General features: G+C 38.2%; 1 protein-coding gene across 1 annotated transcript in view; it reads right to left on the bottom strand.

Annotated features, from left to right (window-relative positions):
- Nucleotides 1–26501, bottom strand: part of UTRN (utrophin) — a 534032-nt gene that overhangs the window by 357140 nt on the left and 150391 nt on the right. The window contains exons 33-44 of the mRNA XM_065401441.1: nt 24978–25148; nt 22208–22387; nt 19235–19363; nt 18931–19101; nt 17717–17878; nt 17071–17208; nt 16523–16675; nt 11674–11850; nt 7792–7980; nt 5537–5709; nt 1691–1841; nt 86–261 (exon numbers count right to left, since the gene is read on the bottom strand). Of these exons, the coding sequence (XP_065257513.1) occupies nt 86–261; nt 1691–1841; nt 5537–5709; nt 7792–7980; nt 11674–11850; nt 16523–16675; nt 17071–17208; nt 17717–17878; nt 18931–19101; nt 19235–19363; nt 22208–22387; nt 24978–25148 (1970 nt within the window). The remainder of the gene's footprint in view (nt 1–85; nt 262–1690; nt 1842–5536; nt 5710–7791; nt 7981–11673; nt 11851–16522; nt 16676–17070; nt 17209–17716; nt 17879–18930; nt 19102–19234; nt 19364–22207; nt 22388–24977; nt 25149–26501) is intronic.

Below are 26501 nucleotides of genomic sequence, written 5' to 3'. Positions count from 1 at the left end.
ATCCTATACCTCCTCTGGAGTCTTCTAAATGAGATTCTCCCCATCATATCTGCTCAGACACCCAAATTTCTGATTAACTTATTACCTCTGTTGTCTATCCATGATCTCAGCAGTAATTGCTTTCCAGCGTTTATTTAACCCCGCCAGTTTTTCCTGCAGGAAGCTCCCATCTGTAGTGGAGAGTTTCTGTATGATTCCTTCCCCAGTTCTGTTCAGTGTTGAAAAGCTGGTCTGATGACTGCTGACTCCTTCTTCAAGTTCCTGTCACAAGTATGAAAACCATGCAGAATTTTATTACTGACCTAAACTGACTTTGATTTATGGCTTATAACATTGAGAATGCATCCTGGCTGCATATTATTTTACCAAAAAGAGCATTTTAAACTACTTTACATCAACACTCTGCAGCTTTAAAAGAATGATTAAATGCTTGTTATTAAGTCTAGGCCAACTTACAAATAAATCTAATTTAAAAAAGACTCATGCACAATTTGCTATTGAATACAACTGAATATAAAGGAACTGACTTTTAAATGGTTAGCATTAGCATCTACATTCATGCCTGATGTTTTTAAGTGCTACATTTTTCTTTTCTTTTTTAAGATTGCCCACAGATTGTGACTTTTCACCAGTTCTTCTCCGAACTTGTGTGCACACTGTAGTTGTAACCTTACAACACTTTAGCTAGGATAATTTTGGCAATGCTGCCATGATCTGCAGATATCACAAAAAATCCAGGCAACTGAGAGAAGTCAGAAAAAGTCAGGTTCAAACCTTAACATATCCCTATCAGCTATAAAAAGCTTACATTATTAGTACAGATCTCTTTGCAACTAGAACAGAACTGATGATGATTCAAGGAAGAGAAAGGAAATGCCCTAGAAGAAAATTCCCAACAGCACTAAGAACAAGAATAAAATACAAGCAATACTCAGTGGATCATAAATTTCTCCTGTAAAACACAGGTATTTAACATTTGGATTTCTAAAATATAGATACGTGCACATTGCTAAGGGTATTTTTTTGTTTTGGGTTTATTTTAAAAAGTTATGCTTTAGCCTCTTGCTTTTACAAAATTAAATTAAGATTTTAGCTAAACAGAAAAATTGCTTCCCCTTTCTGATGATACATGAGAAGAACCAGGAAAACATAATTTGAAGAGGCAAAACTAAAGCAAATAATGTTACATTTTTCTTTTTTTCTGGAGTCTTTATACAAAACAGTTTTATAAAAACAAAACATTTGTGCTTGCTTTCTACTCAGAATGGAAAACTAAACCCTGCAATGGCCAATTATAGATATACTAATTATTTTAAAAAGTATACCCGATTAAGGAGTACAGTACACATTAATTCTAATATATTTTAAAATGTAGCCAACTGAACCTATATGGGGGGGGGGGGAGAGAGAGGAGGGAAATCAATAGAAGACAGAAAATAGGGCTTATGTCCCTAACTCCTGATTAAAACTTTTACATTTATAATCTAATTAAAAAAAAAAAAAAAAACAGCTGAAATTACAACCAGAAAAACAATTTCAAGTTACACACAGACACATTTTCCTGCAAAACTTTAGAGGACCACCACAATTTCAAGCATATATTTTTATTCATGTACAGATTTGAATTTTTGGCTCAAATCCATGCTAAACTTTTGTCAGTTTTCCTGTCCTCTGACTGAACGCCACGTACCTGCTGATGCATCCCAGCGGTCTCCAAATCCAGGCTACCATCTGGAGCGTGGGCATCCGCCAATAACCCTTCAGCTTCTGTTATCCACTGTGTGAGGTCATTGAGATCGCAGTGGAACTGCCTCCAGTCTTCAACTGCTCTGTCAAAACAACTGTTGGGGAACAAGAAAGGGTTTCAAAATTACATAGACTGTTTCAGGGAAAAGAGATGGGCTGACCTGTTTATATTTAATATTAAGACTAGTTAATTCATAACAACTTGTCCTGCAAAATAGAAAGGCCTGATATATTACAGTTAAGTAAGTCTTGTACACTGAACAGTTCCTGTCATTGCACTGACTGCAAAAGCCAACCACACAAACCATCACTGCCTTCTAAATTGAAGGAGGTGAGGGCAGGGCTGAGGAATATTTGGTTTCCATTACTGGGGAAATAAAGATTAATTAGCTGCAGCAAAACTGGTCTGCAGAACAATTTTTTTAAATGGTTCATACATCAGAGGGCATGAAAAATTAAATATGATTAATTGCTCAGCTTGGGTTTTTTGCTCACAAAACCATGATTTCCTGCTGCCAGAAGACTTAAAAGAGTGAAGCTAATCTTCATCACACTGCACAGATTGAGAGTGTTACCACTCCACTTCAACTGGATCATAAAAAGGCCTGCATGCAGTAGGTCCCACAGAATTTATTACACAATAAGTTTCAATACATTTTACTTTTGCAGCATCATATTAGTGTTAAGTTTAACTTAATAGGCAAACATTTTCTCTGGCATGCAAAAGGTCAAGTACAGTAGTAGTATATGTTTTCATACTAGCTAAATGGACAGGGACAGTAGGCTGACAAACAAAGGAATTTTTTTAATTTTTTTAACAAAACCAAGAATATACTCTTCGGAAAAGCATCTTAGCCAGGCACGTGACTTTTATAATTTGTTGAGTGCTGACAGTATTTCTGCACTGTGTAGTAGATAAGATCTCTGACCCCAAAGGATTTACAGTCCATGTAAGACAGACAATAGAGAAGAGACACAACACACTGATGGACTAGATCATGTCCCATTTCAAAATCGTGCCTTTTGTTTGCCTTTATAAAATATAAAATAGAGGGCAGATATCCTGAGCTGATGTAAATCTGCATAGCTACATTAATGGATCTGAAGTTGAAGTTGAAGATCTGGTATGAGTTTAAGAAGGCAGTTCATTTTTAAAGAGAGAAATTAAGACATGGTACTAGTTTGCACAGTAGGAGCGTGAACCATTTTTCCATAAACTTCAATAGGAGTTGGATCTGGAGTTCCACGAAAGAGGAAAACCTCATAATGCTTATGTATACTTGTCTTTAAGTCATGAGATACCAAACCCTACAAATGTGAATCAATTTTAAACTGCGAACACATAGCATCTTTTTACCAATCTCAAATTTTTCTTTGGTTTCACACACTAATATATGTTTAATTCATCCTTATAGTTTTGAATTCATTGATTCTGATTGGCCATCTGTGTAGACAGATTTGGAGTTCCTGTATAAGTTCAGATATAGGTTGATTTAATTGTATCCCATCAGGAAATACCAAATCTCATGACCACTGTGCTTCAGTTATTTACTTGCAGGGATTTAAAAAGTTTCAATTTCAATTGTTGCTGATTGAGATAGATCTAATCTTTGCCAAGACTCGTGCATGTTTCCTGGCCTAGATTTATTTTTTAAAATGTTTGTTTGGCTTAGTTTTAACTATCGAGGTCAGTTAAATTGAGTTGGCTTACATCTTACAATGGTGGAAGGAGGGACTTATCTGGGCTTCAACTTGTAAACATGAATTATTCCCCCAAACTGAAATCTGTAGCTTGTAATGCAACCCATTTAGAAAATGAGCAGCATTTAATTTACATACAACTTTAATCTAAAAAGTTTTGCAAACTGAGTATGCTTTAGATTAGATCAGTGGTTCTCAACCTATTTACCCTTGTGGGATGCATATGCAGCTTTCTGTGTGTTATGTGGGCAGCATCTACATAATATATATACTACCTGTATGGCCCTGAGGCTGTCACATGGGCCACGGCTCTGTGCTAATTGGGCCGCAAGCAGCCTGCAGGTTTATGAACCATTGAACTAGGTACAAGCGTTTTTTCTTCAGAGATCACTGTTTATTGTTCATCTTTTAAAAGCCAATGAATGAGAATGCAACACCTTCTGATTTCTTCAAATAAACTGTTATAATATCCCGACAGTAACATTTTAAGAACCATGGGCCTGGTCAGCTTCTTCAAATGGCTCCTTCACATTAGCATATATAGTTAATTTTACATTTAAATTTATTCATCATTAAAAAAAAAACCCAAAAAATCAAAGAAGAAACACATTGGGAAAGTTTCTTTTTTCACTAATTTCCAATACCTGCTTTGACTTCCCCCACACACCTTAAGAAATTAACCCAGTAAAATGATCCCTACAACTAAATGGGCAAACTAGTTCTCTTTTATTGCCAATGTGCTTTTTGGAGGCTTAGAAAATGAACACATTTGTCAGGGGATATTATTACCTCATGTAATACTTAGTTAACTTAATATTTAAATGGTTATTCAAACAATACAGTGTTATTTTAAAATACCTTTTTGCCTCATAAATAAGTGACATTCATTATTTGTTTGCATGACTTTTTTAAAACCTTATCAACCTTTAAGACTTCCGTTAATGAATATAATCTGTCTCATGAGTAACCAGTTTTGCTTTTATTCTCCTTCCATTGCAAAAATTACACCTATCTATAACTCATGGGCAGACCAGAGATTTACATAAACTGTTCTGTAAAAGAACACACTTAATGCTTCTATATAAATAAGAATTTAATGAGCTCCCGCATTTTAACATTCTCCTTTTGTATGAACTCTTCAGTTACACCAACATTTGGACTGTCCAGAAAAAGGTTTACAGAGCTTTGTGAGCACACCAACATTTTCACCCTGCTCTGAACAGAATACATATAGCTAGTATATAGTCCAAACCTAGTCTAACGGAATTTGCTTTTGCAGGTAGTTGAAACAACTTAAGTCCAAGTCGAGGCTTTCTCACTAAACTTGGCTGTTGCTAAGTTTCCCTGCAGAAAAAAACCCAGTTACCTATACAATAGCTATTGTTCTTCAAGATGTGTTGCGTACATATGCATTCCCACTGCAGGTTTTCATGTGCCTAATACACATTGGAGACTTTTGACAGCAGTACCACTAAGCAGTGCCTGATGCGCCCCTGCTCTCCTCATGCTCCAAGTTTAAGGCATGTCTGCCTCCTCCCTTTCTGTTCCTTCAGCCCACTGCAATGTGCGTAGTAGAAGGGAAAGTGGGAGGGTTGTGGAATGTATATGTGCACAACGCATCTCAAAGAACTGCAGTTACTGTACTAGTAACCATTTTTTCTGAGAATTCAACCCCATGCCATGAGGTAGAGAGATTGAAAGTTGGGATGCAAAGATTTGACCTGATTCTCAGACAGGAGATCCTTGACCAGAGATAAGTTATCAGTGACCAAACGGAGAGCTGATGTAGGTCCATGAACCAATATTGTCTTGGCCACGCCTGGACCATGAGGTTTAATGTTACTTTGTCTCTTTTCAGTTTCCTGAGTATCCTTGGAATGAGAGGAACTAGCGGAATGCACAAAAAGATGACAAATTACTGGACTTTGTTCCCAGCGTGACCAATAAGCTTGTGCCTGAAGCTGACCAAGATGGACCCCCAGCCTTTGGTAGATACATCTGTTACCAGAGTCATAGCTGATTCTGGGGAGAGAAATGGAACTCCTTTGCACTCACATTAAAATATTCCTATAAAATCAAACAGACTTACCACTTCTGATCATTGTACATCCTATTAATTCTGTCCCACTCTGCATTCAGCTGTGTTAGTGCATCTCCTATTTGAATTGCTTCAAGTCCAGATGCTTCCAGTATAACATCAGGTTGTTTCTCATGAATGACTGCAATCTGGTCCCCAAGTTTGTCCAAAACATCTTTTATATTCTACAAGCACAATGATGGCACCAACCCATTAGTAAAGTCGACACCAGCAGGAAACAAGAATAGTCAATAGCCCCTTCAAAAAACATTGTGAATATTGCCAGTTGAACACTCAGAAATGGAAGACACTGGCTATCATGGGAAGAGCACCAACAGTTGATAAATCAACAGAGAAAAACGGTTTTCAGTTGCACCTTTTTAATCTTCTATCCTTTCCACAAGCTTATAAGAGGACAACATATATATTTACAGCCAAGCAGTTTTTAAGTTAAAGGAACAAGTAGTATTAGAATGAACTTCACTTTTTCTCTTCTTTTGAGCAAAGATTGCACTTGCAATACACTGAAGGTTAATTTTTCCTCTTTCTTCCTCATCTCATCAAAACTTCCTTTGAAGTCTCATAAGAAAAGGGGTAGTTTAAATTACTCCCCGCACAATTTCTGACATACCCAGAACTGCATTAAAGTAATGTGAACATTTTAACTTTAAAGGACAAAAAGATTTCAGAGTTAATACTGCCAATTCCAAAACATATTGCAGTATTGTGTCTAGATGTTCCAGAACCTTACAGAGTTCTGGCACTATTCTGAGACTTCTCCATGATCTAGATACAATGGAATATGGATGAAATAGCAGAATTTATCAATTGTAGTTTCATCATTTCCATAAATTCCATACACTTCTGCATGCTATTTTTCTTCCAAAATGTATTTTAAATAATGTGAGATTGTCAAAAAGAAAAATGTGTGGGACACTATTACCTAAAACTATGATGAGTCTTTTTAAACCCATGCAGTATTACTATCATCACTGGAATTCCTCCTCTGTGGGTGCACATATACAGCAAGGAGGGAATAGGGACTGAAAACAGCATGATCATCAAAATGGATCAAAACACCCCACCCTGACAAGGCATGATGTTATAGTTATGTGTGCTTTTGAAAACCTTTGGGTGAGCAATAGTAATTGCTTTTCTCAGTGAAACAGTTCAGCTATTTTAATTCTCCCTTGCTCCAAAAACTAATAAATAGTACTAGTCCAGGAGTCCTCAGATTGTGGTCTGTAGAGAGCTGGTGAGTCACATGTTGTTAGCTCTTTCTCCTTGTTTCCAGCTGCTTTTATAGCACTTTGCAAAGAAATTACAAAGAAGCACCGAGACATGTATACAAGCAGCAGGCAACAAGCAAAAGTAGCAGTCAGCCTAGCCACCTCTGTTAGGGGACATCGCTACAAAGGGAAGCTTGTGCAGTTAATGGGAAACATCAGAAGGCAAAAAAACATGCATGGAACAGAGACATATATGTGGGATGAGGAATGAAATGAAAAATAAAAGGAGACCAGGTATAAGTTTCAAAAACTTTCAAAGTAAATGGGACTTAGACCCCCTGAGTATCTAATTCACTTCTGACAATGGACTTAGGTGCTTTGGAAAATTTTACCCAGCAAGTTACTTTTTCAAAAACAAAAATTAATGAAGTATGTGAATAGTCCCATTGACTTCAATTGGGATGAGTTATGTGCTTAGGTGCTGAATTGGGACAGGAGTATTTTCATGCTTAAAGTTAAACATGTGGTTTGCTTACTCAAACCTTATTTGTAGTAAGCTCAGCTATGAACAAATACTTTCCTAATACTTTTCCAAATAAGTAACGGCTGCGGTTACTACAGGGATACGTGTATGAAATCATGGTTGAGACAGTGGAAGGGAAGTTGACCCATTAGGCTCTCTCTCTTTAAATAAGGTGTTGATCACACTATGAAAAAAATTGGAATCCCTGTAGCAGTCAACATTTTAAACAGACAACTATTAGATTTCACTGAAACAACCACTTCTCACATCTCTACTTTCCATTTCAAACTTGAGTGTTCCAAATTGAGAGAGAAAGAAAATATGCACTGACACGTGACAGTTACCAATAACAGCTACAGTGAAAAGGACACAAGTAGGATTTATTTATTATTTTCCACAAGATATATATTGACCCAGTATACTACACACGCTGAAAATGTAACCACTGAATCATTTCATGGTTTTCATCCCTTTTTGTTGCTCTTTTACCAATACAACACTTCGATTTGCAATACCTTCAATGAATCTTCCTGCGTAGAGAAGTCCTCATAGACACCAGTATTCAGCTCTGGTGCATTCAGCAACAGTTCAACATCAGCCATGGCCAGCAAAACTCTGTTAATTTCAACAAGGTATTCAGTAGGGAAGGGAGAGGCCCTAATTCCTGATGGATAGTTTCCTTTTAACCTCAGGAGTGGGATTGCCTAAAGAAACATAAAAAGTCATTTAATTATTTATTCTCCTCAATTTAATACATTTTGGAAAAAGGAAAATCCTAAACAAAAGGCTACTGTTACAAATAAAAAATTTCTACTATATTCAGAGTAGGCATTTTCTAAATTAAAAACAAAAAACACCAGAGTTCTTTCTATCCTTTTCAAAATTACCCAATCCCACAGAGGGCCATCAGGATTATACCAGCAATTAATTTATTTATTTTTTAAATCCTTTAAAAAAAAAAAAATCTTTTAGTTCTCCCACCTTCATTTTTATACCTCATGCCAAAAGTTATAACACTTTTTCTCCCTGGACTCATATTTACAGGAAACAAATGGAAACAAAAGATAGTCTGCTTTCCTGGTTGTCAGCACTTCACTGAAGACAAAACAGAGTTGTAAATTTACTCCAGAACATCCCACCATTTTTCCTCCCCCAGTCCTCTTAGCACTTTTTGCTCCCAAAAGTATTTTTAAATATCCTCTCACTAGGCCTTAAGCTTTGCATGGGATGACTAAGACCCTACAAAGATTTAAAAGCATGTGAGTACTTTTCCAGCAATATTCTTGCTGAAAGGTACTTACATGGTTTCCAGCGTCACAGTTGGTGCCTCACTTTCCCTCATAATGACAAAAAACTGTGAAACTGAGTGCCATGTTTGTATGCATACAGCATCCACTGTATCCATTTTGCAGCCACAAGAGATTAGCAACTTCTGGGGCCTCTGGAATCATCTGATGTGGTTCCTATAGACCACAATCTATATGGGTGAGTTCCCAGTTAGTAGATAGGGAAGTACTGGAGGTGGTAAAATGTGGCTCTCTTCTATGGCATGATATAGATGACATAAGTGCCCTGGAGAGTTCCTGGAAATTAGCTCCAGGTAGCCTAAGTTGCATTGTTGCCATGTCTGGCAAAGACAGTAGTCACAGGTATATAAAACAGATTTTCTGTGGGCTGAAACATCTGGAAATAGTTTCCTGTTTCAAAAGCTTGTTAATGGACAGAGGACACTGTGTTGCCATCACTGAAAACACCAGAGCTTTAACAACAACCGTAAAAATTAAAATCTTGCAATGAACATTCTCTGCTTCACCTGGTGTATGTATAACACACTATCATGGTTACAAGAAGCAAATGAGTTGACAACACTGCATGATGGCACAATGAGTATCAGAACTCTATATTATTTGCAAGTTCCTTTGTGTTTTGAGCAAATGGCTTAGTAAGGAAATTGGAGAGGAAATGGAAGAGTTCTCTCTTATAGGTAAGAGGTTGTACCAGTTTACTGAAGTGCCTACAGAACCAGTGTCCTATTTGGACTCCAATTCGATGCCAAATCTACTTGTACCTTTTAAAATATAGAACAGTCCCACACTGTACTTTGGGAGCAGTTGGGGGGATAGAGGGTGAAGTGATGCTGAGTGTTATCTTCTAAAAAGTGTTCTTTTTAATGACAGCAGCAAGAACATTAGTAACTTCAATGACTTCAATTAATCATCTCCGCTGAATTTTGTAGACAGTGAATAGATCACTCTTAGTACCAACATTAAGTGTTGCTGCCAGTTAGCATGATGGTAGAAACACATATCAGAAGAATTCATCTAAATTTTCATCCTGTGTCTACCACTCTATATAGAAACCATGAGAAAAATTCAAAGTTACTCTAAAATTCATGATTGGGTTTTTTGGTAAGCTCACTTCTGGTGTTCAGCTACCAAAGCAGGGTAATTAACTACATCGGTAACAGCATGAAGTGGCATTTTTTCTTTCGTTAAGCTATTAAAAGAGATTTTTTTAAAATGCCTCTATTTACAAAAGGTCTCTTCTGCAGTTGGGTCTGCAATCCTTAGAACAGTATTGAGGAAGATCAGCTTTTTGTGCTCCACTGCAAATGGACAGCCCAGTTCTTCAATCTCAGGAAGACTGAAGGGAAATTGGCAACTTTTGCAATTGATTTCTTAATAGCTGCTGTTCATCTGTGATATTCTGCATTTTCTTCCTCCCATTGTGCTGCTAAACCTCTTACAGTTGCCCAAATCACTCAAGCAACATCTGGCCTAGTCATCATACACTACCCAAATGTACTTCAATTGTCAGTGAGACAAACAGCTCTCCTTCTCCCTTGATATAATAATTCGGTGTTTGATCAATAGCAGTGGCTAAGAAAACACACTTGGGTCTTTCACTCTATGAGCTTGTTAAGCTTAAAGTTGTATTCAATGTCTGGATGTTTCTGGGCACCTTAAACATGTTGTTCAAATTAACTAGAATCCAGTGGGCATAATTTGTGTGGTCAAGAGTAAAAACCACAGAAGAAGCTCAAGTCAGGGCATCTAGCTGTTGAATGAAGTTTATCTCAGGTACTGAACACTTCTAAGGAAGGATGCCAAACTGCAGTGCTAGCACTGTACTGAAACTGCAAACATCTGGGTGCTGCCATGAGACTACTAATTCATGTTATGTCTCAGCCATTTATCATGCACACACAAAAATCATGATGTACAAGCATAAAATATGTTCTAATTATGCTCTCAATTGCATTAGAGCCAAAGGGCTTAAAATAATCATAAGAACGGCCATACTTGGTCAGACCAAAGGTCCATCTAGCCCAATATCTTGTCTTCCGACAGTGGCCAATGCCAGGTGCTCCAGAGGGAATGAACAAAACAGGTAATCATCAAGGGACCCATCCCCTGTCGCTCATTCCCAGCTTCTGGCAAACAGAGGCTAGGGATGCCCATCCTGGCTATTGCCATTGATGGACCTATACTCCATGAATTTATCTAGTTCTTTTTTTAACTCTGTTGTAGTCTTGGCCTTCACAACATCCTCTGGCAAAGAGTTCCACAGGTTGACTGTGCATTGTGTGAAGAAATACTTCCTTTCGTTTGTTTTAAACCTGCTGCCTATTAATTTCATTTGGTGACCCTAGTTCTTGTGTTATGAGAAGGAGTAAATAACACTTCCTTTTTTACTTTCTCCACACCAATCATGATTTTATAGACCTCTATCATATATCAATAATGACCTTTGATGCAATATTACAATAGTGCATAGGCACTATTAGAAAAAACTTCACAACAATTGTGCATATGCTGATTGTGCAATTCTGTCTGTCATGACAGACAGATCTAGAAAATTTATAACCAGTACATGTGCATGCTACTATTTTCAGGGTGTCCCTATATGTTCATTTTGTTCACATGCTTTATTACTTCACCAATTTTAGTGATTTAATTCTGAAGACATAAATCCAGCTCTCTTCTGCAGCCATGAAAGCCTCCCTGGCCTTGGAACCAGTGTGTTTCTGCTGCAGAAGGAGAGGCAGTCTCTTTGCATCATCTGCAAAACTCAGAGCCTTGCTCTCTGCAGGCTCTTTCCTCAGCAGTGCACAAAGGGTGGGAGAAGACTGGGAATGGACAAATGCCTAAAAGTCATGTAGGACCACTAAGGTGCAGTAACCCCCATGTTGTGGTTCTGCAGCTACCTCCATGGCAGAGGATGAAGGATGCTACAAATTATTGCAGCCGCATGCCAGTATGCACTGGCCAAATGCAAGACTCTGGATTTCATTCAAATGGATAGTTCTTTTGATTTATCTTCCTGTCCTGCTGCATTATAACATACAATTGTTTACCGTCGGGGGGGGGAGCGGGGGGAGAGAGACCAACACTTACCTGGGGTTTGAACTGCATCTGTTGACATGCAGCAAACTGGGTTTCAACTTGTTGCCAGCGCTGACACACATTGGTGTGCTCTGCTTCCCCAACTGGACCATATTGGGACAGGTTGCTGCTCTTCTTCTGCAAAGCAGTGAATTCCTCACGGTGCTGTTCAAGCTCCTGAAGCAGTTCCTGCAGAGTACACCTAATTACAGCTGTCTGCAATCACTGAAAAGTTATTTCCCCCTTTTCACACATCATTCAATGGGTAAGCACGCCAGAGTGGTGTACGTATATTACTACAGTACTGCTTTGTAAATTCAGCTTTTCCCCTCCTTAAATGTGGAGATGCAGAACAAACAAGGCCTGGGGAAGAACAGTAATTTCTGCCTCACATAATTATATCCCTTGCTACTTGGCTCACTCCAACTAAATCTCATATAAGCCTGGTGTTTTTCTTTTTAAAAAAATCGTACGCATGGAATTTTGGCGCCCAACTTTTGTATCTTAAGCACCAAAAGATAAAAAGCAAATCAAACACCAAATGGTAGAGCTATTGCCTTGGGAGACGTGACTGGATAAGCTAATTGCCTTTTCCATCACTAATTTCACTGCTGAAAGGGCAGGTTTATTAAACATTTTGACCCATATCCTCAAAGATATCTAAGGAGTCTAACCCTTATTGCTATCAAGGGAGATAAGCACCTAAATACCTTTGAGGATCTGGGCATCTCTCTTTACAAAATACACATCTTCAATATGAATGGGGAATACGCACACAGAGCATATATTTTATACAATAAGGTACCTCCGTTCATCAAGCTTCCACTGTATTCCCATCTTTGCAAATAAACATCCTGTTGTTCAGGAAAATCCAGCATTTCAAACCACTCTTGCCATACACACTGAATTCTGGAAACAGACTTTTTCATTTGAGTATTGAGATTGCTGTGTCAGTTTTACCAGCTCATTTGAGTTAAATCAATGCAGTCAGTAAGTGCACAAATTTGCTACTTAACTACTGCAAAAGAAATTGCTCACAATTAGGAAATCCTGAGGTCTTTTTAAGTAAGATGAATAACAAATACAGAATAAGAGGAAAAATGGAGAGCTTTACTTAACTATGAGAGAATATTACTTAAGAGCCTCTAGTGGTTGTGTTCTGACCCAATTAAATGTCAACACCAGTTTATCAGGAAGAGAACAGCATGGGTACCAGCAGCAAATTCCCTTCCAATCTGTAAAATGAACATTTGTTCATGTCAAATAATTTTCTAAAACTTGGGGTGGGGGAGGGGAGTAACTAGTTTGAGAACTATGTTTACTTGGTCCTACCGCAGCGCGGGTGCTAGACTTGATGATGTCTCAAGGTCCCTTCCAGCCCTACATTTCTATGATCTCTGGAAGGGAAGCCAGACTGGATTTGTTTTGAAGTACATTAAAATGCAGCCTTGTTTGTCTGTATAATGTCTTGAGATTTTGTGGGAAATTACATTTCCCGGCACTGAGTGGAAGCAGTTCTTCATCCTACAAGGAGACATGAGACTCTGTTGGTTTACTCTTTTGGGGCTTGCTTCCTCTCAGAGATTCTGTGTCAGGAATGCACAGTATAGAAGAATCCAGAGAACTGGAAGGAACTCTTGGGTGAATGGTGAAGATCTGAAATCTGTGCTGAGAGGCCCCTACTGTCTTTCCTGTCCAAACCCATTTGGACTCAGTGTCCGAAAGGGATATGGGCAAGGTGAAAGATTATGATGGCTCACCTCTAGATTAGACAACCTCAGGAGTTCCCTTTAGCTATGAAATTTGTCCTTTGTTTGATGGGAAGCCTTAAGAGGCTCTTTGTAGAGTATGAGCGGAGGAGATTGATCCCCTTGGGAATAAGCTACTGTCTGATATGCAGGGAGATCTCAAGCACACTATGAAGTAAATATAGTCCCATTTTAAGATGGCTTGTCTCAGGATGCCTGCCTCCCGGTGCAGCAGTAAACCCAGATGGGTTATGCACATAGGTAGGAGTGATTAATGAAGTACCCGATAGAGCAACCAGATACAGGTTCGGCAAACTCAGAGTCCATCATTAACATCCCACTGATCCCGCAGGTACACAATAGAAGCTTAATGATTTAAAATGTCCATCTAAAGGGGATTACCATTAATGTGAACCTGAAGCCTTAATGTAGCTATCAGGATATACAAAGTAGCTAAGGACAGCAGACCAGCTCTTATAATCTTATTGCATCAGCCACCTATGACAACCATGGGGCACTGTAACTCTAAATGACATGTATCACAAATATTTCATGCTATATAGGTCTCATTCGGAGCATGAACATTCCCCATCCCCCTCTTTAATTGGTCCTGGGTTTAAAAAGTTACAGAACAGTTATAAAGAGATTGATTGGTTTTAATTATGAAGCTTCATAACCAGAAATTCAGAACTAACTTCATAGATTGCCTAACCCCCAAGCTTGTCCAAGAAATTACTTACTGCTTCACAGGGCTTTTCATTGTTATTGCATAAAATATTAAACTAATTGTCATGGCAGCCAATCTATCTTGGTAGGATGAAAAGGAGAAATAAAAAAAGAAAGTAAGGAATTCGTATCCTCAGCATCTAAAAACATGGATTTCTGGACAGAAACTAAATCAATAAATAGTGTTTGAGCAGAAAGTCCTTTCAAATTAGTTGGGAAGTTCTAGCTGTTTGGGACTCTAACTATGACACACAATGTAACTCTCATAAGTAATATTTCACCGTTTGTAGTTAAATATTAATTCTCAGACAAAGTATCTTTAAAGAATTATGAGGTTTACAAAGTGAAGTACTCGGAAGTTTGGACATGACAAAGTGAAAGTTGCTTATGAAACTTTAACTGCGTCCTCTTTTGCATGTGCCTTGATAGTCCGGGTTTTTTACATGATCACATACTAGTATTCAAATAATACAAGGCATCAGAATCATACTATTTTATACTACCTTGAGTACACGTGTGTATAACTTTATGCATAATGTAAACAAAATTAGTATTCTCAAAGTTTAAGAGAAATGATTTCATATGCTTAATATCTATGTTTAATTTTTATATTCCACTGAATTACAGAATATATCATTTTTCTTTAGAAAACTAGCACACAATCCAGGAAAGATTTATGCACATGTTTAACTTTACACACATTAAGTAGCCCCACAAACTTCAATGAGACTTTATATTGTGTAAAGTTAAGCACACGTGTAAGTCTTTGCATGATCAGGACCTGACATATTAACATTTGTTTAAAAAAAAGAGGAGAAACCTAAGAAAAATCTTATTCATATTTCCAAGTTAAAATTAACAGAAAATGAATTTATGAGGATTTAGTATGTAATTACTTCTTTAGACAGAAATTTATTCTTAATTGTGTACAAATGTGTTTTCCCCCCAAAAAAATTGGTGTTCAATTGGTGTACAAACCTGTACTTTTAATGGTTTGTTTCCTTTTTCCAGTATTTGGCGTGAATGTTGTGAGTTCAGTATTTGGCGTGAATGTACCCTTCATATTCTATTTATGTTACATGCACACATTTTTAACACCATTTATACATGGCTGCATAGAATCCTGATACTGCAAAGAGTTCTCTATGGCACAGTGTTCCCCATGCCAGCAGCCCCATTAACTTCAGTGAGCCATTGATATGCAGCTCATTGGAGAATTGAGACTACATTTACATTTTATAATAATAATAAATAATATATGGAGATATACCTATCTCATAGAACTGGAAGGGACCCCAAAAGGTCATTGAGTCGAGTCCAGCCCCCTTGCCTTTACTAGCAGGACCAAGTACTGATTTTGCCCCAGAACCCTAAGTGGCCCCCTCAAGGACTGAACTCACAACCCTGGGTTTAGCAGGCCAATGCTCAAACCACTGAGCTATCCCTCTCCCCCATATACAATAAAGCTATTACACTGTAATAGGATTTAAACAGGACCACACAAACCCAATCAATTCAGTAGCTCTGGTATACAGAGTATAATTCAAATCTATGAAGATGACCATAATAAAATATAATTAAAAAATGATAAGGTAATACAAAAATCTCTTTAAATACATATATTTCAAGTTTTAAGAGATACATTTGTATGTGTATATTAAAATTGAATGCAATTTGAACTAATGGGCACCACTGAAGTATGGTGGATACATAGCTTTACAGCTCTCTTCTCCACTTCCTACAATCCACAATCATCAGCAACTGGATTGCTTTCTTTTCCCCATCTAACATTCAACAGATATTATTCTGCAACTCTTTTAATACGATTATGGAGGTTGCGCCATCTCCAGACATTCTAAGAAATCCTAAAAGGCAGAAGCTGTCAGATCGCCCTCTTAGGAGCCAAGATGGCCAACCAGGGAAAGGCTTCCCTTCTGAGACTAGATGAAATTATGGACTGGCTAAAAGTAAGTCGCAAGTGAACAAACTATCTTGAGAAAAATATCTGAAAATATAACAGATCAAAAATATTACTAGTATACATCAAGCTAATTTGCAAAGTTTGGCATCAAGATTAGAGGAAGCTGAGAACCTTAACTAGAGGCAGCACTAAACACTTGCCTATAATAAATATTTATATACAAAATAACAGATTTAAAAGAAAGTTAGACAGGGGTTGCTACGGCTCCCCCAATAATAAGGCAATACTCCAGACTAATCCAAGACTGACACAAGCTGATGAAACACAATGGAAAAATTAATACAACCCTTCTGGACACATTCCTTACCATGGTAGCATCAAAAGAATATCCCTGAGCCCCAGCACACAATTCTAATATGAAGTCATTTATTACTTCCACTCTTAATTTTTGAACATCTGTATTTACCTGTAGTTTTTGTTCATCTTCCTCTCCATGCAGTCCTGACAGACGGCGCTCTGTCTCGTTCAGCCAGTTCAATAGACTGTCCTGTTCTCTCTTATATTGTGAAAAAGCAGGGGAGAGCTCCATCACCTGCCTCCTTTGAAAAGACTTCAGTTCCTATAACAAAATAGGCATGGGGGATACGCAGTTTGAGAAAAATAAATTGGGAGATGGATTTTACTTATTTATTTTAAATCAAGCTCAGATTCTGTTTAGTGGGATGTGGGGATTAACTAATTATAGCAAGTTCTGATTGGCTTGGGGGACAGATTTAAAAATTCACAAAATCAAACTGCAGAAAAACAAAACGAACTTTGGGGAATATTTTTGAATTTGGGATCACTGAGGTTCAGTCAGTCATTTTTTCTGTATGTACATTAAATATCCTGAAGGCTTTCATCCCCTAAACCATGCTATTTTAAGTGGTCACAATCAGATTTCAAATAAGCTTCCAGAAGTCCACCACGTAGACTGCACCAGAAGTCAGTCATTTTAAAACTCTGAAGTCACACCTTTACATTGTTGTGCCTTGTCTGCAGAAGCAACAGCTGCAAGCGGATCTTCTCCCTCTTGTTGTCCTCCATGGGCCGCTGTAACAATTGCTCTCCACTCTGTAAAACCTCCTCAATCTGGGCTCTCTCTTCATCCATCTAAAATTATAGAAGCTGATGGTCATTTACAGAAAGTCATGTTAGAGTATTCAAAATGGATTTGCTGACTGCCTGAATGCTAACAAAATTAACACTTCAGTACTGCTAAGCATCCCACTGTCACCCAAAATAAATTGGAGCTGAGAAATTCCAATTCTCCATAAGCATCAAAGACTAAAGGACATATAAAGCCATCGTTAAAATAGATTGAGATAGGATGGGGAGTACTCACTGCACCAGCCAAAGAGCAGACTGAGCTAGGTAGAGAGCACAGCTTATCCATGCTAGGGTGAGGAGGAGAAGCTATTCTACTCATCCCCTCATTCTGCACCAGCTGCTCTACTTTACTGCCGATTTAAAGTGGTTTTCAGTAAAACTGTTGATATTACATATTCATAGAGATATCAACAATTTCCTTTTCACAGAGATCAGTTCAGTTAAAAGACACTGCTGAATTACAGAAACAAAGAGGTGATGAAGCTGTTTAATTCATCCATTCCTCACAAACCTTTTCATCTTCATCACTTGATTCCATGTGCTTTTCCACAACTTTTAACATATTTTGTAAATCACTCTCAAATTTGTCGAGATCTGCAGAAGCCACTTCAGGTTCCTGGGGTTCTGGCTCAACAGGAAATTTATAAGGCAAGGGCTCCTGACCAACAAGTATCTGTAGCACAAAAGCAAAACAAAAACCACACAAATTAAGGGATCAATCCTGCAAGTACTGAAGTAACTCATGTAAATGTGACTCTCTGTGTAAGTAGTTATCAATACACATGCCTGTCTGCAGGATCAGGCCATAAAACTGTATATTGAACTATTTATTTTCAGAAAAGAAAGCTAACTCACTCCCTGCCCAAACAAACAGTATTGCTCATCCCAGGATTCAAAAATCCTGAATGAGGTTTCCCCAAAATCATGAGATTTTAAAAATAATTAATTTGGAGTGTTTTCATTTGCATTCTGTTATTTGAGCCTTTAAGGTTCATAATTTCAAGCTATTTTCCACAACCAAAAGGGCAAGAAGCTTAGCTTTCTTTAAAAAGAAAAAAGTGAGATTCTCATTATATACATGACCATGATAGAAAAACACCAAAATATCACAGGACTTGCAATGAAATCGCAGGAGTTGCCTCGCTACAATAACTAGAGATAGCTAGGTAGAATGGTACACGCCAGAGAGTTTCTGCCAATGAATTCCAGCCTGCAGGCCTCTGGCTAGCCTAGTCCTGTGGCCTCTCTCTAACAGAGACTGACAATCATGCCAAGATATGGATTTACCTTATGGTCTACATAAATGACTATTGGATAATAGATTGGTGCCACTTAGGGTGACCAGATAGAAAGTGTGAAAAATCAGGACAGAGGGTAAGAGGTAATAGGCACCTAAATAAGAAAAAGCCCCAAATATTGGGACTGTCCCTATAAAATTGTGACATCTGGTCACCCTAGTGCCACTACACCCTTTCACCTATGATCCAAATCAGGATTCATACCCTGCTGATCGGTAGGTGTGACTGGCTACTTACTGAATCCATTAATTTTCGCATATAGAGAAATGATTTACATAGATTTACATAGAAAAAGAAGTATCTTTGTATATTAAAATGAAGTTATCCCTATGAAGCCATTATTAGTAGTATACATATAAAAAACCATTTGAATAATGTGTGTGTAATATAAATTAACTTCCTGGTTTTGTGACTCTTTCTTGCTCACCTTAGCACTTTTGATGTGCTGTGATACCTTCTCAAAGTTCCGGTTCAGTTCAGACAGCTTCGGTTCGACGAGTTCACGGCATGACACGCCACGACTGTTCATTAAGATAACGGCTTGGTCCCGCACGTTATCCACTCGGAGACTCACACTATCTAATTCTGATGTCAAACGCTGAGAAGCAAAAGCAGCAGAAAGTTACTGCAGTGTAAAGAAAAATCAACCAGAAAAGCTAACTCAATCTCACATGGAATCAAAAAGTGCTATTCTTTTATAACTCCCTGCTTTAAAAGATTAAGTTTGCAACCTTCACTGTTTCTTCCTTTTTGCTCGCCGGCTTTTTCTCAGTCTCATCCAGCAGGGCCTCAGCTTGATAGAGCCAAGTACTTATGTGGGCAACATTCTCATCAAAGATCTCCAGCTGGCTCTGATGATTCTGGAAAGGGAAGCAAAAAATATATCCAAGTAAGAAACACAAAAATATTTTTAAATGTCCCAGGTAGGGAAAGCCTAATGAAATATAAAAATGCTACACACACTTTAGGAGGAAAAACACTGAACATTTTATAGCACTTTTCACAAGTTTCAATCAACTTTATAAACATTAACCAGTGACTCTACACTCTGATGATGTAGGTAAGAGTTAGTGTCCCAGTTTTACAGACAAGGAAATGGACAAAGGAAAGTAAGGTGTTTTCCACAAGACCACACAATTCTGTAGCATAAACAGGATTAGAATTCAAGAATTCCTGTTTTACATCACAATTTCATCACTAGTCCACCATGACTATCGGAAAGTGGTGCATTTTCCCTTTTTAAAAGGATATTTTTCTCCCCCTGTAGCTGTGTAAGAGACCTACACAAACAAAAAAAGAAAGTGACCGATTCTACAGGAGAAATACTGAAATGGATTGTCAGATTCACAAAGAAAACACATGACAAAAACAGAATATTTCCTCTAACCTCTATCAATTATAGTAATCTTAGATGTTTCATATAACAATACTAGGTAATAACAATTACAAACAAAAATCACATTTTAGTCTGAAGTTGAAGAAATACCTTTTTGTTTATAGCTATCAGTGTTTGGTGTGGTTTTGATATTTTGTCGCCATTTATTCAATTCCTGTACTCTGATTCATCACATATCATATGCATTTCTCACTTCACAGAGAAAGTCATGCAATGAATATCCTAATCCTTCTCCTCTGATTGGCTCACATATTCAGAATTTTTAAACTGTGTGCTAGCAACAGAGACACATGCATCTCTGCACTCCCTTTGTCTGATGCTCCAAAATTCCCACTGGAGAAACATAGGATAGTTATTTTCACAGAAGAGGCTTGCACATTATAAAGAAAGAACAGGTGAGGAAAGGGGCGAAAGGGGACAGATAAGCAAGAGAGGGGGCCAAAAGGGATTTCTTTTTAAATTTAAGATACAGATATTGGCCCCAATTCAGGAAAGCATCTCTATTCAGGACAGCACTTAAATTTAAGCATGTGTTTAAGAGCTGTCCTGAGTAGAGATGGACTTAAGCAGGTTCCTATGTGCTTTCCTGAACTGGAAACAGAAACCACCCTCAAAGTATCAATATATTACACAATCACAAGCTAAGCCACCAGGAGCTGGGGGTGCCACCCACCCATTGCATTCAGCCTCCCACAGGGTGCGGAGAAAGCAGTATTTTGTATTGCTCAACGAAGATTGTTGTAAGCTGATTAAGAAGCGGCACTGGCAGACTTCATAGGGCGAGCAATCGATCTATCTTTGCTTGTTTCTTTTCTTTACAATGCAATGATGCTAATCACAAGCAATATAGCAACTTACTTCGAAAAGGTTACATGGAACTATATACCACCCTGGAAGTCATCAAATCAATGATTCATTAACAATGTTGCTATTTATTTGTATTGTGATAGCACCGAAAGGGCCCCAATCAGAATTGGGAGCACATTGTGGCAAGAGCTGTAGAAAAGCATAAGACAAAGTCTTTGTCCCAAAAGACTTGCAGACTAATCTGAGCTGGTCACAGATGAGTATGATCGTAATGAGGACAAAAAAAGGATGAGGGAAGGTACCTGAAAGTACCAAAACTAGTTGTGGGGGGTGGGGGGGTGAGGCGGGGGTTGCTTTGTTATTTTGGTTTTATTTTATTCTATTCCATAAAATCAACTATCCCCAACTAATGCCTAAACCATTACAGGATACATGATTTCTTATAGGTGTCACAACAGAGATGTGTCTTGAGGTGACATTTTGATGAGAAGAGGGTAGTGACCTTCCATCCAGATTAATTCAGGGGAGAGCGCTGCATGTATAAGGAGGGCTGTAGAGGATGGTATGGAGACAGTTATGGGATAAGCTAACAAATGGGTGGACAAGACTGGCATCACTGGTGGATCAGAAGAGGCAGGGAGGTGTCACGATAAGGGACTAGAGAGGACAAGTAGGGCAGAGCAGAGCTACGGTAGACCATGAAAGTAAAGACAAAAAGCTAGAACTTAAGTGGTGAAATAGAAGATGCCAGAGTAGGCTTTAAAAATGAAGTAATGAGATCCGCGCCATAATCAAACATGATGATGCTGGCAAGGTGCATTTTGAATGTATTGGAGTGGAGTGGCATGTGAGATAGGGTGACTAGCAAGAAAGAAGTTGCAGCAGCCAGAAAGAAAAGCCTGAATGTTGAAATAAAGATATACACCCGATATAACACGAATTTGGATATAACGCGGTAAAGTAGTGCTCCGGGGGGCAGGGGAGGCTGTGCACTCCGGCAGATCAAAGCAAGTTCGATAGAACGCGGTTTCGCCTATAACATGGTAAGATTTTTTGGCTCCCGAGGACAGCGTTATATTGGGGTAGAGGTGTATCACTGTTTTTATTCATTATGACTAAGCATCGCTTCCAATGTAGTGAGTTAAAAATGACAACTTGTCTGTCTGCCTCAGGAATTTATGTAGCTCCATCACTGTAACAAGTAGGGACTAGCAATGTGCATTCCATTCCCAAAGACCTTGTGGGGGCCAATGTCTGTCAGCTAGTCTGAAACACATACCGCCTCAAAAGAATTTCCCAGCTTTCTCATTTCATAGATCTTCATAACTTCGCTCTCTCTGTCTGCACAGCAAGTGGGCTGCCAAAAATCTATCCCCCACTTCCTTTAAGACAATTTGCACGGTGGAAGCTTTACTGTCAAAGTAGAAAGAGGACTCTAAACTGCAAATGTTTCCAGGGGGTGAGAGAACCACACACATGAAATATTTTATTCACAATTTACCAACAAGGTGTTGCACCAGTCTTCAGTCCAGGTCCGAACTCGACTCCAGCCTGCATTAAGAACACAGAGCTTCTCCTCCAGGGAAACCTCACTGCCTTCCACCAAGGCCTGGAGAGCTGCACTGCTCTCTGTGATGGTGTTCAGATCAGCTTTCCTTCTTTCCAGCTCTCTCAGTACATTCTGAAACAAGAGAAACACTTAATAGCACACCCACCACCTCCGGTGGATCACAAAAGCAAGGTGGCAGTTAATTTTTTTTTTTTTAATGGTTTATTGCTTTTCACCCAAGAAAGGATGCGCATTCTGGAGGCCAGTTCCAGAGCTTAACTACTATCCTCGTTAGAACGTTTTTCTTAATATCTAACCTAAATCTACCTTGCTGCAGATTACGCCCATTTTCTTCTTGTCCTACCTTCAGTGGGCATGGAGAACAACTAAGCATCATCCTCTTGATAACATATTGGAAGACTGTCAGGTGTCCTCCCCCCAGTCTTCTTTTCTCAAGACTAAACACACCCAGATCCTCATAGGTCAGATTTTCTAAACCTTCCCTCATTTTTGTTGTTGTCCTCTGGATTCTCTTCAAGTTGTACACATCTTTCCTAAAGTGTGGGGCCCAGAACTTGACTCAGTACTCCAGTGCCAAGTAGAGTGGGAATTAACTCCCACATCTTACATACAACACTCCGGTTAATACACCCCAGAATGATATTAGCCTTTTTTGCAAATTTATCACATTTTTGGCTCATATTCTAACTAACACCCAGATCCTTTTCAGCAGTACTACTCCCTAGCAAGCTATTACACATACTATATTTGTGCATTTGATTTTTCATTCCAAAGTACTTGGCGCTCATCCTTATGAAGATTTCAACTTGTTGAATTCAGACCAAATTCTCCAATTTGTCAAGGATATTTTAAATGCTAATTCTGTCCTCCAAATTGCTTGCAACCCATCCCAGTTGGTGTCATCTGCAAATTTTATAAGATACTCTCCATTCCATTACCAAGTCACTAATGAAAATATTAAACAGTACTGAACCTCAGACTGACCCTTGTGCGATCCCATTAGATACACTCTCCCAGTTTGACAGTGAATCATTGATGACTACTCTTTGACTATCGTCTTTTAGCCAGTTGTGCACCCACCTTATAATAATTTCATCTAGAACATATTTCCCTAGTTTGCTTATGAGAATGTCATGTGGGACAGTGTCAAAAGCCTTACTAAAAATCAAGGTATCTCACATCTACTGCTTCCCCCATCCACTAGGTCAGTAACACTGTCAAAGAAGGAACTTTGGGTTATAAAGAAATATCCAGCAGGGATTTGTGAAGGCAAATCATGCCAAACCAACCTATTATCTTCTAGGGGCTTACAAATTGAGCGTACCAGTATATTTCCATATATATAATATAACTTTATATAAAATATATAAATAAAATATTATTGCACTTCACACACACACACACACACACACACACACACACACACACACACACACACAGAGTGTAGTACTTTGAGGCACTCAGCCTTCCTTCAGTTCATTAGGTGAATAATTATTTATTGATTAAACTCTCTGTTCTTTAACTACAGCAACAAATAATGAAACACAAATAAGCAATTACGTTAGAAAAATGTGTTGAGTTAATGGAAAACCTGACTGCTGAATAACTATTGCATCAGATATAACATGACTGTATTCTTGCCAATGCAATACTGCAGTTACGAACAAATCAGGGAACCCCAAATAAATTTCCATGTCTCAGTGTGATGCTATAAATCCTTTAATTTAGAATAAATTGAGCTTGTCAGAAAATTTTTCCCCCTTTGTGGAAAATTTCAATTTATCATTGAAAAACCAAAACCCAAAATTCTTCAGTTTTTCCAACAAAAATCAAAATTTTCCACAGAAAGCAGACCAAAAAAAATCCCTTTCCATTGAAACCCCAATTTTCCACCTAAAACAGTTTTGATGGAAAATTTCTGAACAGACCTGTTGCTATGATAGTAATATTAGTGTGTGCATTGATTAACACCTTATTTATTAAGGATTAAGAACTATGTAGGAGACATTATAAGATAGTTAGACATTATTAAACAGCTAATTCTTAATATCTTTAATATTGTACTGGCATTTATACAGAATAAATACGCTCATAGTTTAAGACATTTGTGATACCACAGATTTGATTCTGCAATGGTCAACTCCAGTAAGAACTAAGCATCTAACAGGCTTGAGAATAAATGGATGCCAAATTCTTAGTTATTCCCAGACAGAGTCACTACAGTGTTAATGCAATAAAAATAATAATTAATCTAGGAATTATAATTATGGCTGTCAATTGCTGTTGACAAGCAATTCACTCAAAACAAATTAACTTGATTAAAAATTAATCACGATTAATCAGAGTTTAAATCGCACTGTTAAACAATTATAAACATTTTTGGATGTTTTTCTACATTTTCAAATATATTGATTTAAATTACAACACAGAATACAAAGTATACACTGCTCACTTTATATTATTTTTATTACAAATATTTGCACTATAAGAAAGAAACAAAAGAAAGTATTTTTCAATTCACCTCATACAAGTGAATCAATATATTTGAAAATGTAGAAAACATCCAAAAATATTTAAATAAATGGAATTCTATTATTAGCAGTGCGATTAAAACTGCAATTGTGATTTTTTTAATGTCCCAATTAATTGTAATTAACTTTTTTAATTGTTGGAAAACCCTATTATAATATAGCTTGCTTACTTTAGCCCAGCCAATTTCTGTATCCAGATCAGCAAGCGAACTCTCTGAAGTAGACTTCTGTACTAATTCAGTCTCTGTAAGGGCTAGCCATTCTGACAAAGAGGCAGTTTCTTTCTTCATTTTGCATGCCAGCTGCAATGCATGTTCCAGGTCTTGTTTCCCTTCAGTCACCTGCAGAAAGAAGCCAGCAATTAAAACTCACTTGAACACACAAAATCATGGCATTGTAAAGTTGTCTTGTATTACAAAGTGCCCTGAAAAGATTATTAAGTTCTTTACAACTGTTACAACTTACTAGAAAGAACAAAATAACCAATTTCCTCTCGCTAACTGATCAACAGTTGAAACTACATAATACACTTACAAAAAGATCAGAATAAAGAAATGTGCATGTCACTTCTTTATAGCTACTAACTGACAAATATAACCACTGACTAGGTGATCACTAACAGACTGAAACTTAAAGCTAAATGAACTCCAATGTAATAGGTTTCAGTGGTAGCTGTGTTAGTCTGTATCAGCAAAAAAAACCAAGGAGTCCTTGTGGCACCTTAGAGGCTAACAAATTTATTTGGGCATAAGCTTTCATGATCCTGCAACTGATTATGAATGGGTGCAGCAGTTTGCCTACACACTGTCAGTTCATAGACTCAGAGACTTTAAGGCCAGAAGGGACCATCATGATCATCTAATCTGATCTCCAGCACACTGCAGGCCACAAAACCTTGCCCACCCACTCCGATCAGATCCATAACATCTGAATTCCTCAAATCATGTTTTAAAGATTTCAAGTTACATAGAATCTGCCATTTACACTAGTTTAAACCTGCAAGTGACCCATGCCCCGAGCTCCAGAGGAAGGCAAAAAAAATTAAAAAACAGGTCTCTGACAATCTGACCTGGGGGGAAATTCCTTCCTGACCCCAAATATAATGGTCAGTTGGAACCTGGTAGGTTTTCCATTTCTCTGACCATCCTAGTAGCCCTTCTCTGCATTTGTGCAGTCTGAATTCATCTTTCTAAGGCTTTGTCTTCACTACCCGCCGATCCGGCGGGTAGCAATCGGTTTTTCGGGGATCGACTTACCACGTCTAGTGAAGCCGCGGTAAAATCGATCCCTGATCGGTCTGCCGTCGACTCCAGAAATCCACCTCGGCAAGAGGCGGCAGCGGAGTCGGCGGCAGCGGTCGACTTTCCCGCGTCCTCACCGCCAGGTAAGCCGACCTAAAATACGCAACTTCAGCTACGGTATTCACGTAGCTGAAGTTGCGTATCTTAGGTCGGACCCCCGCTGCAGTGTAGACCTAGCCTTAAACATGGGAGACCAGAACTGGACACAGTATTCCAGATGAAGTCTCACCAGTACCTTGTACAACGGTACTAAGACTTCCCTGTCTACTGAAAACACCTTGGCTGATGCAGCCTAGGATTGCATTAGCCAGTTGCAAGACCTTAATTTGAAAATCTGAAATCAAAACTACCACTGCTCCTACATGAGTATTTAAGAAAAGGAAGAAGATATAT

This window comes from Emys orbicularis, chromosome 3 (genome assembly GCF_028017835.1).
Source record: "Emys orbicularis isolate rEmyOrb1 chromosome 3, rEmyOrb1.hap1, whole genome shotgun sequence".
Lineage (NCBI taxonomy): Eukaryota > Metazoa > Chordata > Testudines > Emydidae > Emys > Emys orbicularis.
This window is presented reverse-complemented; position numbering and strand designations above follow the sequence as displayed.